General features: G+C 42.7%; 1 protein-coding gene across 1 annotated transcript; it reads right to left on the reverse strand.

Moving 5' to 3' along the window:
• Positions 1–559: 559 nt before the first annotated feature.
• LOC150081752 (uncharacterized protein F54H12.2-like) lies at positions 560–1588 on the reverse strand. The gene has a single exon (XM_090380308.1). It carries the CDS (start codon positions 1586–1588, stop codon positions 560–562), a length of 1029 nt encoding a protein of 342 aa, XP_090236434.1.
• Positions 1589–14644: the final 13056 nt, after the last annotated feature.

The raw sequence follows: 14644 nt of genomic DNA on the forward strand, positions 1-14644 counted from the left end.
TAAATACAGTGTAAACCACAGGCTATAGACAACTTGTATTGGATAACAGTAGCGTTATACATCCATTTTTTACATTGTTTAGTTAAAAATTTCACAAAGTCCTTTTTTGGTTTGCGACCATAGTTGTCAAAGTATTCACCACATTGTTCCTGTAGAAATAAGGCAGCCCAGGTAGATGTGAGGGATCTGTATTGACTACAAGGAGACACGGTTTTGGTAGCATCCGTGTAGGTAGTTCATCACGTGCACACACTCCCAATGGAAATTTCCGTGTGTAGATATCCATCTGTAAAATCTGTTCAGTGTTCATAATCCAGAAGTACCGAGAGATCTCTGGTGATCGAAAGGATGTTTTCAAACTCTGCAAACAACGCCATTATAACGTTCTCGGGTAGGTAAGCAGAAAATTTCAGTTCGATACGTACACTTCCTCGTCGATGAGTGTTGACGTGTTCGCCTACAGCATTATGGTCAGGAGAGAGGTCAAATCCATACAACACATTACCTTCTAGGTATTCTTTATAGGAAATATCGTTTCCCACATCACGTGTCCACTTGTTCAGTGATGTGAAAAGAGAGAGAGGTATGATCTGGTGTAATGACCCTCTTTATAATTAGGTGTCAGAGGTTGACTTGGATGCTGAATACCATCAGCTGTCACAACCAGATAACATAAATTGAAGTGGGCAAAATTGAATGAATTGCGACTGTACGAACCATTGAATGCTTCACTTGCAACTAGACCTATAACTAATCGAGAAGGAATGTCGCCCAGATAGATGTTGTCTCTTGTAGAATCACTCATACCTTTAGGAATCGAGTAATAGCTGACTTGCACCCTGTTTATGGGGTAGTGAATAGGATTTTTTTCAAGCACAGTCAAGTGGGCTAACAGAACTTTAGGATTTAATCTTACTTTGTGCACGAAGAGGGTTGCTTGCTGAATATGAACTTTGCATTTCATGTCTGTGGTGACGGCCAATAAACAGAATTCTGGGTTACTTCGCACTAGACGAATACGTAGTGACACATTATTAACGATATATCTTGCCTGGTGACACAAATCCAGATGTAGGCGCCCTAGAAGTTCCACCCTCCTTGATTTTGCAATTGAATCCTGCCGTTTACACATCCCACATTCTGTCTTGGTGAACATTTCACTGACATCCGCAACGTCATCTTTCACGTACAGTTCTGTTGTTAATTGGGAACATTTGGCACCGTCATCGTAATTCAGAAGTTTTTCTAAATATGCCCTGTAGGGATAAGTATCTGCTGATGCATTGATTAATTTATCTTGTAAAAACAGATCGACCTGACTGAAAAGGGAATGAAAAAAATTGTTCACCACACTCACAGATGTGGCATCTATCTCTTTCCCGTCACTATGTGTAACACGAACTTTCAGACGTAAAAATGTTTTTCCAAAATCTAAATATTCTTCGGAAGTACCGGGAATAAAAAATTCGACGGGGCCTCCACTGTCCACACTGCCTAGTGGTTGAAAAGTCACATAAGATGAACTTTCGATAGATAGGTTAATAGCCGGTTTTTGAAATAGGTCTAGTTCTGACATCATAAGCTCCATGTTTAAAAAATATCTCTACGCTTCCTCTTCCTTTCTGGTTCAGAACTTTGTTTGAAATGGACTGACCGACTTTCGATGCTCTGTTTATACAGGATCGTTTGAGGGGCACCCCCTCCAAAACATCACCAATCACGTTTTGACCTGCTCTTAAAACATGCTTACCCACAAAACGGGCTGCGGGTTTCAAAAGTGGTGTTAGAAAAGAGAATGCTCAACGAAAAATGCTTCCAAGTCCGTACCCACGCTGCAAAGGTTGTCCGGCAAATGCATTACCACCTCTTGCTTGTACCATGTAGTAATCAATGTAGTAATCAATGTATTCACTCATCTTTGCGAAAATGCAGCTTCACTAAAGTCTTCCCACTTCTGAACTCTAGAAACTGTCCACTGTCTGTACAAATACTGATGGACAGTGTGAAACCTGTGTCTCAAAAGGGGGTAATAGTCTGGGTTTTCGTATGTAAATGTGTTCTGTTCAATACAGGGAACAACACGTAATAGCGGAGCACACGTATCGCCTACTATCTGGTCCTGAATCAGGTTGGAATAAACAAAATACGCTGAGACACCCCGTTTTATATCTGCAGGGTACTTCCCTCTGACAACTCCACTCAATTTAGTGCCAATCTGGTGAAAGCCTAGCATAAGATCTAAACCTGGGGAATCTTGTTGGAAACACTAATGAAAAGTTTTCTGGTATATGTAAAGTCAGGGTATCGTCTGAATTAACATTTCCACTTAAACTCGGAGAGACACTCAACATTGCATCAAGAATACTAGAGATGGATTTATAGTTTCCATGTGGAAGCACACACATCTGGTAACTGCCACCAGTAACAAGAGTAAAAACAACATCTCTTGCACTTGGGGCGAAAGAAATTTGACCTTTGATAGGTAATACACTCTCACCAACAGATGTATCTGTAAATACACGGCAGCCTTTTCCCCGTACACCTGATTTTTGAAGTCCAAATAATTTTACTAGTTTCTCGGGCAATTGTATTTTACCTTTTCCATGCACATTCACTGAAAATTGTTTGCAACAGTCTTTGTGTGTACTGTAAATGAAACAAGGGGATGAACACTGTTCAACTCATCTAAAAGATGTTGATAATCTTTATACTTTGAAGAAAGCACATGTAAAATTTGTTCAGACTCACAATAATCGCGAAGTACATGCAATTCATCGTATTGTGGTGTTGTTCCACACTCCTGGTAGATGGATTTCAGAAAGTGCCACCACCCACTTCCCACTCAGATTAATTTCCTGGGGTAATTGAACTTTGAAACGTGATTGGGTGTTATCAGGATACAGGTCCATACTTGCGTTACTTGGTAGGGTTAGGTAAAACACCTTTGCTTCGTACCCAAGAATTGTAGGATGCAGGGTATCCAAGCCACTTCACAAGCACTGTCTCTGGATACGCACTGTACGCTTCCCAAGTACTTTTTCAATCAGATACACGTTTTAAGGTACCTCGTTATCAAAACTGACTCTCTGTAGCTGATGCTCATAAAATGTACCTTCTATCACCTCACCATCGCTCCCTTTAACCTTATATACTACAGGGTGCCTTTTGATTACCTCAGCTATGAAAAACACCTCCTCAGACCAATTCCCTCTGAACGCTTTTCGAAAATTATGGCTATCTTCACTAAGAACAACATGGTCACCGATTTTAAACTTGGGTTCCGAAACTTTTGGATGGGGTCTATATAATTTAGCATAAACTGTTTCTTCATTATGCATGGTGACATCTGCAGGGGCCATACCACTAGATCTGTGTACAGTTTCATTATAAGTTTTCACTAATTTTTGCAACACATGAATATATTTATCATTTTTTGAATATGCAACCCATTTATAAATTTTTTCTTTTAATGTTCGAATAAATCTTTCTGCCATAGAAGCTTTCTATTCACTTCTAGTGGTGTAAAAGTGGATATTTTTAGATTTGAATAATGCACGCACTTTTTTATTAGTAAATTCCTTTCCTTGGTCACTATTAATATTAAATGGTACTTCTTCTTTAAAAATAGATTTGAAAGCTTTAACTACTTCTTGTGAATGTTTAGATTTTAATGGTCTTACCCAACCATATCGTGAAAAGCAATCAATACGCACGAGAAGAAAATGAACACCATTATTTGCTTTAGCAAGATTTGACATGTTGGCTAAATCACATTGAAATGTATGGTGAAGACCAGGAACTCTCATCTGGTTACGAGAAAAATCTCTTCGTTGCTATTTGTGTCTCACATATGTGGGCTGTTCTGATAACCATTCTTTCACAGTATGTTTGGGTAATTTTGTATGTTTTTGTAAAGCATTAACACTAGCAAAGCTCCCTACCACAGTAGGATTATAATAATCTTCTAACATTATTAGAATGAGCAGAAGCCTGAAAAACAAGATGCATGGTATTTCAGAGACTGCTGGGAGCCATTGCGGTACAAGTAAACACATGGGTTGTGTTAGGTTAGCTAAGAATAGAAACAGGTGCAGGTATACTTGCGTGTACACCAATGCTAGGAGTTTAGTAAATAAATTTGATGAATTTGAGGTATTGCTCAAAGCATCGAAGGCAGATATTGTTGGGATATCAGAGACGTGGTGTCACACAGATATAAGGGATGCAGAACTGCAATTTGGGGAGTACAACGTCTACAGAAAGGATAGACAGGATAGGAAGGGGGGAGGGGTTATGCTATTAGTTAAGAAACACATAAAAACCAAGGAAGTGAAGCCAGTCGACATCGCTGGACAGTGCAGTGTGGAGTCAGTTTGGTGTGACATAAACATTGGGAGATCAAAATTGAGAGTAGGAGTGTGCTATAGGCCTAATGACTCTGATGAGTATAATAAGGAACTGTACAGGGAAATAGAGTGGGCCAGTAAATCAGAGTGTCTTATAATGGGAGATTTTAATTTCCCAGATATTGACTGGAATTTGGGGGCTGGTTACTGACACACTAGCAGGGCTTTTGTGGATTTATTGGATGATTATTTTCTACATCAGCATGTTCGGGAGGCAACTAGAGGGAGTAATACTCTTGATTTGATTATCAGCAGTGATTCTTCATGCATTAAGAATCTGCAGATAAATGAACCACTAGGTGGCATTGATCACGGTGTGCTGAAGTGGGATTTACTCAAAGAGGTAACTACCATTAGGGGTAAAGGGAAGGGTTATTGCTTCCGTAAAGGCGACTAGGATGGACTGAGACAGTATTTAAATTCTATACAGTGGGACCAACTGATGATGTTACCAACAGCAAATTCAAAATGGGAAGCATTCAAAGAACTTATCTTGGAAGCTACTAGGCTTTACATACCAACTAAGAAATATTGTTCAAGGTTTAGGCCAAAATGGATGTCAGATGAACTAATGAGGCATATGGCAGAGAAGAAAAATGCATGGGATACATACAAATTAACACATGACACAGAAGCCTATGATAGATACAAGTTGATATGCAACCAAGTTACAAAGGAGGTTAGGCAGGCGAAGGCAGATTACGAGAAATCCTTGGCAAGGGATGCAAAGAAAAACAGAAAGAGAGTTCTTTACTTATGTAAACTCTAGAAGGAAGGGGATGAATCAGATTGGTCCACTTGATATTGATGGGTCAAGTGTTGATGATCCTGCTCAGGTAGCTAACAAACTAAATGAATATTTTGCATCGATATTCACATATGAGGAGTTATTCAGCGAGGGGAATGCCAGAGGTGTATTCAACACTAGCAGTAAGCTACAGAATCTTGAAATAACTGGAAGTAAAGTGGAGGAGGAACTGTTGAAGATAAACACAAGAAAGGCACCCGGGGTGGATGGGATCTATCCAGTTATATTAAAGGAGGCAGCAAAGGAAGTAAGCAAACCCTTAGCCATAATTATGAGAGCTTCCTTGGACTCAGGGGAGGTACCCATAGACTGGAAATGTGCAAATGTGACCCCAATTCACAAAGGAGGATCAAAGGCTGACACAAGTAATTATAGACCTGTGAGCTTAACTTCTGTTCCAGGAAAATTAATGGAGGCACTGGTTAAAGAAGCACTGCAGGATCACTTAGACAAGACTTCAGTTATAGCTCAGACACAGCATGGTTTTGTTAAGGGGAAGTCTTGCCTGACCAACTTGGTTGGATACTATGATGCAGTCACAAAAGAACTGGATGCAGGGAATAACTTTGATATTATATACTTGGATCTTAGAAAGGCTTTTAATACTGTTGAACATGGAAGACGGCTACACAAATTGGAGCAGTGTGACATTGGAGGCAAATTGCTGCTATGGATAAAGGGGTGGTTGAGGGGGGGAGAAGACAGAGAGTGGTAATCAATGGACACTGCTCATCGTGGACTGATGTTATTAGTGGAGTCCCTCAGGGCTCAGTGTTGGGACCATTATTGTTTTCTGTATTTATAAATGATATTGATGATGGTATATCGGGCTTAATGTCCAAGTTTGCAGACGATACAAAGGTTGGCAGGGTTGTCAAGGACACTACTGACACTATGCTGCTGCAACAGGATCTGGAAAGGTTGAGCAGATGGGCTGAGAGGTGGCAAATGAAGTTTAACATTGACAAATGTAAAGTACTACACATGGGAAACAGCAACCCCAGAGCAACGTATCAACTCTGTGGTACTACACTGACAGTGGTAGAGAATGAAAGGGACTTGGGGGTGGTTGTGCAGGCAGATATGAAGTTCTCTGAGCAGTGCAGACGGGCTGCAAGAGTAGCTCATGGAGTATTGTCAATGATATACAGGAATTTTTCCAGCAGGGATAAGGAGGTGATTATTCCATTGTATAAGGCGATGGTCAGGCCACACCTCATTTCAAGAAGGATGTAGAGCTGCTGGAACGAGTACAGAGAAGGGCAACAAGATTAGTGAATGGAACAAAGGGGTGCTCTTACGAAGAAAGGCTTAAGTTTTGCAAATTACAGTGTCTGGAAACTAGGCACCAGCGAGGTGATCTGATAGAGGTGTATAAAGCCTTGAATGGTTTAAGCATGCTGATTGCTGATGGGATTCTTCCTCTAGCTCAGAAAAATCACCTGAGAGGGAATAAATTCAAATTGAGGAAAGACAGATGTAGGATAGACGTGCGGAAATTTGTCTTTAGTCAGCGGGTGGTTGGTTGGTGGAACAGACTTCCATCCCTTGTGGTGGAGGTTGATAGCCTAAATAAGTTTAAGGCTCAGCTGGACAGGTATTTTGAACGAACAAAGGGGTGAAGTGGAAGTGGGTTTTTTTTTTTTTTTTTTTTTTTTTGGCTGATGCTGCATAAGCTTGCTTTCTTGCATCAAATGCCTCTACTAATGCTAATGCTAATGCTAAAAAAAACATGTTCTCTTTATTGCAGGTAAAACAACACTAACCCTGGAACAGAAGATACTTACCTTTATAGTACTTTTCATATTTTTTGCAATGGGAGAATTGTGGACTGTCATTGAAAAGAGAGCTGTGTCATGATTTTATCAGAATAATGATTCCTTTGTAAATAATTTTGTTAACAGTGTTCAATAAAAGACTTCGTTCATTATAATTCTGTGTATTCCTTAAAAGTTATATTTAAAATCACTTTCAACTGACAAAATACCATTGGTTAAAAATATTGGTCATGAATACTTTAATTATGTTCAAATAATACCATTGATTTGTTCATGAATACTTTAAAAAATATTATGATACTTTATGTTCAAATAATACCATTGATTTGGTCATGAATAGCACTAATTAATTTATTGCCCAAAAATAACATATTGTTTAAAATAGCCTTGTCATTTAAAATTCTTTTAAAAATATACATGTGCTACCAACCAGCAGCAAAATTAAAAAAACACCTTCAAATGCATGGGGGAACAAAACCCTCTCTTTGAATTCCAAGAATTATTTCAAAGGATTATGACGTCATAACACATGTTACACCATGCATGTTTTAACATTGTGCGACGGTGCCCCCGCCTAACGGCGGGGGTGAGAATAGGGAGGGTGGAACACAACCCCGGTCAGTTTTGTTGAAAGTGTTTCGTGGCAGCGCCACCTGGCGGTATATATAGGGAGAGGTAGAGTGGAAGACCACCCGCTGACAAAATCGGTTCAAAGTTTTTCTATGGCAGCGCCACCTGGCGGGAAGGAAGACCGCTCCCCCTGGTCAGTTTGGTTCAAAGTGCCCCCACTCCTACTCACAACAAGGGATGGAAGTCTGTTCCACCAACCAGTCTGCGCACCTTCACGATGCACAGATCGCTTCACCGGGCTCCAACAAACAGCTACAAACTCAACAGATATGCCGTTGACAAGGCCAACTGGAACAACTTTAAAGAAGCCATAATTAGGAACACTGAGAACCTGTTTTCCAATAACCTCAACAACCAAACCCCATCAACACCAGCGTGCTGTCACTAACGCCATCCTACAAGCAGCGGACCAGTCGATCCGGAGAAGGGCCTCCCCTGGCCAGGCGCTGTGCCGTGGTGGTCGCAGGAACTTGACCTACTTAGGAGAGATATGAACAGGAAAAGACGTGCCTTCCAAAGAGCCAGGCGGTCCTGGCCTCCTCTTGAGGTTGAACCCCTCAGACAACGATACAGGGAGGCCAGGAATAACTACACTGCGATGATCAGGCAGCGGAAGAAACTGTTCTGGGAGCATTCGGTTTCCACAGTCGGCAATACAGACCCATGGAGCATCATATATAGAATAACCACAAACAAGTTACCAAGGGGAGAGGTTACTTCCTCCACCATCACCCCACAAGGCACCATGACCAACAACTGGCACGACACCGTCAACAACATTCTCAATGCCACCTTCAAACCCATCGAAAAGGACAACACACCTCAAAAGCATCAGCTGTGCCACGCCAACAAAACTTACCAATCGGCAAGAGTGGAACAACCATTCACTCTGCAAGATTTACAAACTGCCGTACAAAAAATAAAAAACAAAAGAACCCCAAGACTGGACATGCTTGAACCAGAACTGGTAAAAAAGGCGGCCGAGTATGCCCCGAACTTGCTATTAGACTTATATAACCACTGTCTTCGTCAGGGCTGGTTCCCCTCGGATTGGAAGGTAGCCAGCATAAAATTAATCATAAAAAACTCATCAAAGCAGCCACATATACCGGAGTCCTACCGACCTATAGCCCTTCTGTCTGTACTCAGCAAAGTCCTGGAACAACTTCTTAGACAGAGGCTTGAAGTACATTACACCGCAGCAAATTTAACAACAGACAAACAATTCGGATTCAAAATGGGGAAATCCACTCTGGATGCACTAGAATATATCATGAATGCCGCGTCAAACTGCCAACGAAAATACCTTCTTCTCATCTCTGTGGACTTTGCAGGGGCGTTCGATGTCCTCTGGTGGCAGAGCATCCTCGCAAGACTAAGAGCTGCCAACAAACCTATATGGATGCATTCAGAGCTACCTGAACAATAGGAAGATCCTAGTGCAAACTCCCTACTGCAAGGTTGAACGCCAGGTACACAGGGGCTGCCCTCAGGGCTCTGTACTAGGTCCCCTCCTATGGAACTACGTGCTGGATGAGTTCCTCTCCCTGGAACTGGGGTCGTGCAAGCGCTCGCATACGCAGATGATCTCTCCCTAATCCTCTCTGCTGATTCAAGAGCACAACTGGAAACGCTTGCCAACTCAGCACTTTCTACACTAAGAGAGTGGACTGAAACTCATCACCTTAATATCTCTGCCACCAAAACCCAATCTATCCTCTAAAGGGATATCTAACTCCCACCAGACCACCGCAGATAAAAATCTACAAAAAGAACGATCAAGTTGGCCACAGAACTCAAGTACCTGGGAGTGATCCTGGACCGAAATTTATTGTTCACACCTCACTTAAAATACATCCAGAAGAAAATGAAATACTACGCTGCCATGCTTGCCAGGATTACCTGCCGCAACTGGGGGCTGAAAAGAAGAACCCTAGCAATACTTTACAAAGCAGCCATTATCCCTGCGATTGCATATGCTTCTGGTGTCTTGCACCATAAGGCCTCTACGGCGGTAAATCGTCGGCTACTCAACATCATTCACCGACCGATTTTATTAACCCTCACCAGAGCGTACCGCACTGTATCTATTCATGCGCTGCAAGTACTCACTGGGACCCTCCCTCTTGATCTTGAAGTGATTCGCCTAGGCATGTTACAGCAGCTTAGACGCGGAAATCCAACTACCTTCCAGGATCACACCACAGACCCAACTGCAAATCGGACAGTGGAGAAGAAAAGACTCCAGATCTATTTGCGATGAATATGGCAGCAGCGCTGGACGACCTCCACAAAAGGGGAAGTCACGGGAGGTTCCTCCCCGATCTACAACAAATATACCCACAGTATCCGGTATGGCTTTGCCCTGGATTGTACAGCACGTATCTCCTAACAGGACATGGAGCGATCCGCCACAAATTACACCTTCTCGGACTCGAAAACAACCCAATTTGTGCATGTGGCTCTGTGGAGACCTGGGGACATCACATGTATGACTGCGAATTTTATGAAGATCTTCGTGTTGAATTAACCATCAAAGTGCGCCTTAATCCCAAAAACCGGGAACACTACTTACTGGAAGATGAAGCTTCATATATAGTATTCACCTAGTTTGCCCAGAACCTGTATGCTAGACGCCTGACCATTCCTCTGCCTCCAAACTTCGAACAGATGTGTCAAGCAAAGCTTCACAGAGATCCCCCAACCAGATGTCAGGTTTCACTGCTCGATCCTTCATGCAAGACAAAACTGGAACTCTTAGGAGAAGTGACAAAACTCCACTTCCCAGAACATTGACTACCGGACGGGACAACAATCCCATTAATGACTCCCAACTGTGACATTTTTCACAGCCTATTCAGCCAAACCAACATTGGATCGCCTCTGCTGGGCCTCAAGTTTTTCTGGATGGTGTGGACCTGACCCTACGGTCTGGTTTGCTCCCACTCATGCACACAGGCCACATTGGCAACCTGAGCCAGCTCCCTTGTTTGGCTCACTGATTACCTGTTCCTGGCAGAGCGGGGAGGGGAGAGTTTGCTGTCCCCTTCCCACCTGCCACCCTATTTCTTCCCTCTGGTGGAGCATGGGAATGCCCCACTGTAAACTGGAGTTGCCTTCCTTTCGGCTCCATATTTCTGTCTATCTGCCCCCCAGTCTTCACCCTTCACCCCACTCTATCTGACAGCAACGTGAACATGCCCCAGACAATCTAAAATCACCACTCTAAATTAATTTTGCCCAACATTTTGGACTTCTAGCGCTCCCCGCGACGCGTACGCGATATTTTTTTTTTTTTTAGGTCCTAGCCACTGAAACTCAGGAAATTAGGAGTCAGGACCTGCCACAGTGAACTATATACTAGTGAGTACCTGGTCTGCCTCCACGGGGCGAAAGTGGGACAACGTCGGGCCTCAGTAGGGGTCTGGCGGCTAAATGACCAGATGAACAACGGTACAAGGCATCACACATATACAAAGTCCATACACTTTTGAATCTCTGGCTTTTCCAGTCAACTGGTTCATCCACATTGTAAACTACGCGGAGATGGGAGAAACCCCTGGTGCCGCTTGACCCTAAACACACTTTACACCTTACAACCAGTCTGCGTGGGTAGCACAGTGGTATCGTCACCGTCCTCCCCACACCGGGTGGAAAAGGCCCGGGTTCGAATCCCGTCGATGACGTGAGGAACTTTAGTGGGCCTTTTTGATATTGATGATAGTATATCAAGCTTAATGTCCAAGTTTGCAGACGATACAAAGGTTGGCAGGGTTGATAAGGACACTACTGACACTATGCTGCTGCAACAGGATCTGGAAAGGTTGAGCAGATGGGCTGAGAGGTGGCAAATGAAGTTTAACATTGACAAATGTAAAGTACTAGGGCCTTTTTCACTCCGTAGCTGAGTTAGTCGGTCTCAGACGTAGATAGCAAGGTTTTTTCCCTCAGAAACTGAGGTTTTTTCGTCCAGAAAAACAAGCAAATCGACCAGAGAACACACGCAACAGACACGAATACGGGTTAATGTAATCATTTACGGGTAACCCTAATATAGTAATTTTACTATATTAGGGTTACCCGTACCAACCAACCACCCGCTGGCTAAAGGCAAATTTCCGCATATCTATCTGAATTTCTGCCCTCTCAGGTGATTATTCTGAGCAAGAGCAAGAATGCCATTGGCTTTGAGTATGCTCAAACCATTCAAGGCTTTATACACCTCTATCAGATCACCTCGCTGGTGCCTAGTCTCCAGACACTGTAATTTGCAAAATTTAAGCCTTTCTTCGTAAGAGCAACCCTTTGTTCCATTCACTAATCTTGTTGCCCTTCTCTGTACTCGTTCCAGCAGCTCTACATCCTTCTTGAAATTAGGCTCCAAACCTGTATACAGTACTCAAGGTGTGGTCTGATACAAGCCATTGCCTTATACAAGGGAATAATCACCTTATTCCTGCTAGAAAAATTGCTGTATATCATTGACAAGACACCATGAGCTACTCTTGCAGCCCGTCTGCACTGCTCAGAGAACTTCATATCTGATACGTTGCTCTGGGGTTGCTGTTTCCCATATGTAGTATTTTACATTTGTCAATGTTAAACTTCATTTGCCAGCTCTCAGCCCATCTGCTCAACCTTTCCAGATCCTGTTGCAGCAGCATAGTGTCAGTAGTGACACTGTTGCAGCAGCATAGTGTCCAGATCCTGTTGCAGCAGCATAGTGTCCTTATCAACCCTGCCAACCTTTGTATCGTCTGCAAACTTGGACATTAAGCTTGATATACTATCATCAATATCATTTATAAATACAGAAAACAATAAAGACCCAACACTGAACCCTGAGGGACTCCACTAATAACATTAGTCCACGATGGCCAGTGTCCATTGATTACCACTCTCTGTCTTTCCCCCCCCCCCCCCCTCAACCATTCCTTTATCCATAGCAGCAATTTCCCTCCAAGGCCACACTGCTCTAATTTGTGCAGCAATCTTTCATGTGGAACAGTATCAACAGTCTTTCTACGATCCAAATATATAATATCAAAGTTATTCCTTGCATTCAGTTCTTTTGTGACTGAATCTACTTGAACGGCATCAAATGCTGCTTCAATAGGTAGGTAGGTTATAAGGAGTTCTTCTTTCTCTCAAAAGCTGTAAGGATGCTGTGGGTGGTGACAAGGAGATTGGTAATGGTGGACCTGTTTGATAGTGATGAATGAATTTGTGGTGAAGCATCTGGAAGTATGTGAACTGTTAGATTTGACAGGAGGGTCCTTTCTGGTAGTTTCAGGAGACATGAGGAACTGGAGATGGATCTGAAGTGTTTCTCTAATTATGGCGTTCTATTTTCCTGTGCAGCCTTACCAAATAGACCTTGCATTGATGGGGACAGGTGTGTTTGGTTAGTACTGCATTGAAGATGCTAACAAGGGGCTGGATGATATATGGACCCAGGCATCTCAGCATGAACTGGGGAATTCATCTGCACCCATAGCTGTGGAAGATGGGGTTGAGTTCAAGGCTACTATGATTTGGTGTTTAGATATAGTGATGATGTCAGCGAGTCTGTCTAGTTCGATTGAATATGTGGTCGAAATTATTGTTGGATACCACAACATCTTCAAATCGGGTAATGAAGTCAATCCATCTCTGGGGGGCAAGTTGCTCTGGGAATCTAATAGTTTCTTCAATGTATGGTGTCTTTCCCACTGTTAGCAACCGTCCAAAATAGCTCTTGATCGACTGGAATTTTTTGGCGGTGGAAAATGGCTCATGCTATTGAATTGGCTATTCTATCATTGATTTCGCCAGATTGCTTCCATTACTTATGTAGTTGCTGTTTTAATTGAAAGCTGGAATTTAGATGTGGGGTCCACCATGCTCTAGAGTGGGGAGTGATTGTGACTGTCTTTTAGGCCGCGTATTGGGCTACGTGATAATCAGATCGGCCGCTAGTAGGGTACCACATACTCAAGAACATACCATGGGATGAGAGATGCTGCTGTAATTCATTTGGAAACATCGAGATATTTAGGACTGTAAATTGTTCTCCATATCACCTGTTGTTATGCGTTAAAAATTGGGATTGGTAGTTCCAGTTGTATTAGAATTGAATCATGGTTTGAGTTAAAATAATCATCTTGAGGAGTATCAAGTGTACACGGTATTGATGTGAGGATAAGGTCAAGTTGGTCCCCTTGCACTCTTTTCACATAATTCAGACATCGAGGGAGGTTGAGGTCTCCACAGACAATTTTCATTGGTGAGTTTGGAGGTGGTGAAGGATCTAGTTGGTCACCTCTTGCATTTTTCCCTTTGTAGGATTGGGTGGTATGTAAATGACAACGACTTCAATAGAAATGGACCTCAATTTAAGCAGTGCATAGAGCGCTTCGTAATAATCTGAGTTGCTGGAGATGCTGTTCTCAAAGGTGAGGATGGCTTGATTGTAGAACGGTGACGTCTCCCTTCCCCGTTTTATTCCTGGATGTGAGCACGGCCACCATAACCACTGGAGATCATAGCTACAATGTAATCCTCAGCGGGGTTCCAGCCAGGTCTCAGTGAGGCACAGCATATCAAATTCTTTAGATAGCAAAATTTTGTCAATGGTTTCAAGTTTATTCCTTAAACTGCAGATGTTCTGGTAAAGTTGTTTGACCACAGGGGTCAAGGGGACTCTCTTAATTGTCCTCCTTCTAGTCGTTTGGTTGTTTTTCGAGGCCGTGCTGTTGTCCTTGATGTAATTCTGGTTTGATAGGAATCTCAGTTGGGTGGATTAGATTTTGGGTTGTCGTTCATTAAGATTCACATGGAGGTGACCCTAATGGCAGTGAAGCAGGTGAGCTCAAACTGGGGCGTCCACTTTTGAGGTGAAATGATTGCTATTGCGGCGTCTACTTTTGCAGTGAAATGACAGCTACTGCGGCTATAGGTGAGTCAGCTGCGTTTCCTTCTGGGGCTTGTGCATTTCCTAGTTTGTCATTTTGGCATGTTGCTCTCCTATAAAAGGGACGTAT

The sequence above is a fragment of the Mastigoproctus giganteus genome, chromosome 8 (genome assembly GCF_048544385.1).
Source record: "Mastigoproctus giganteus isolate SK-2022 chromosome 8, ASM4854438v1, whole genome shotgun sequence".
In the NCBI taxonomy this organism is placed as follows: Eukaryota; Metazoa; Arthropoda; class Arachnida; order Uropygi; family Thelyphonidae; genus Mastigoproctus; species Mastigoproctus giganteus.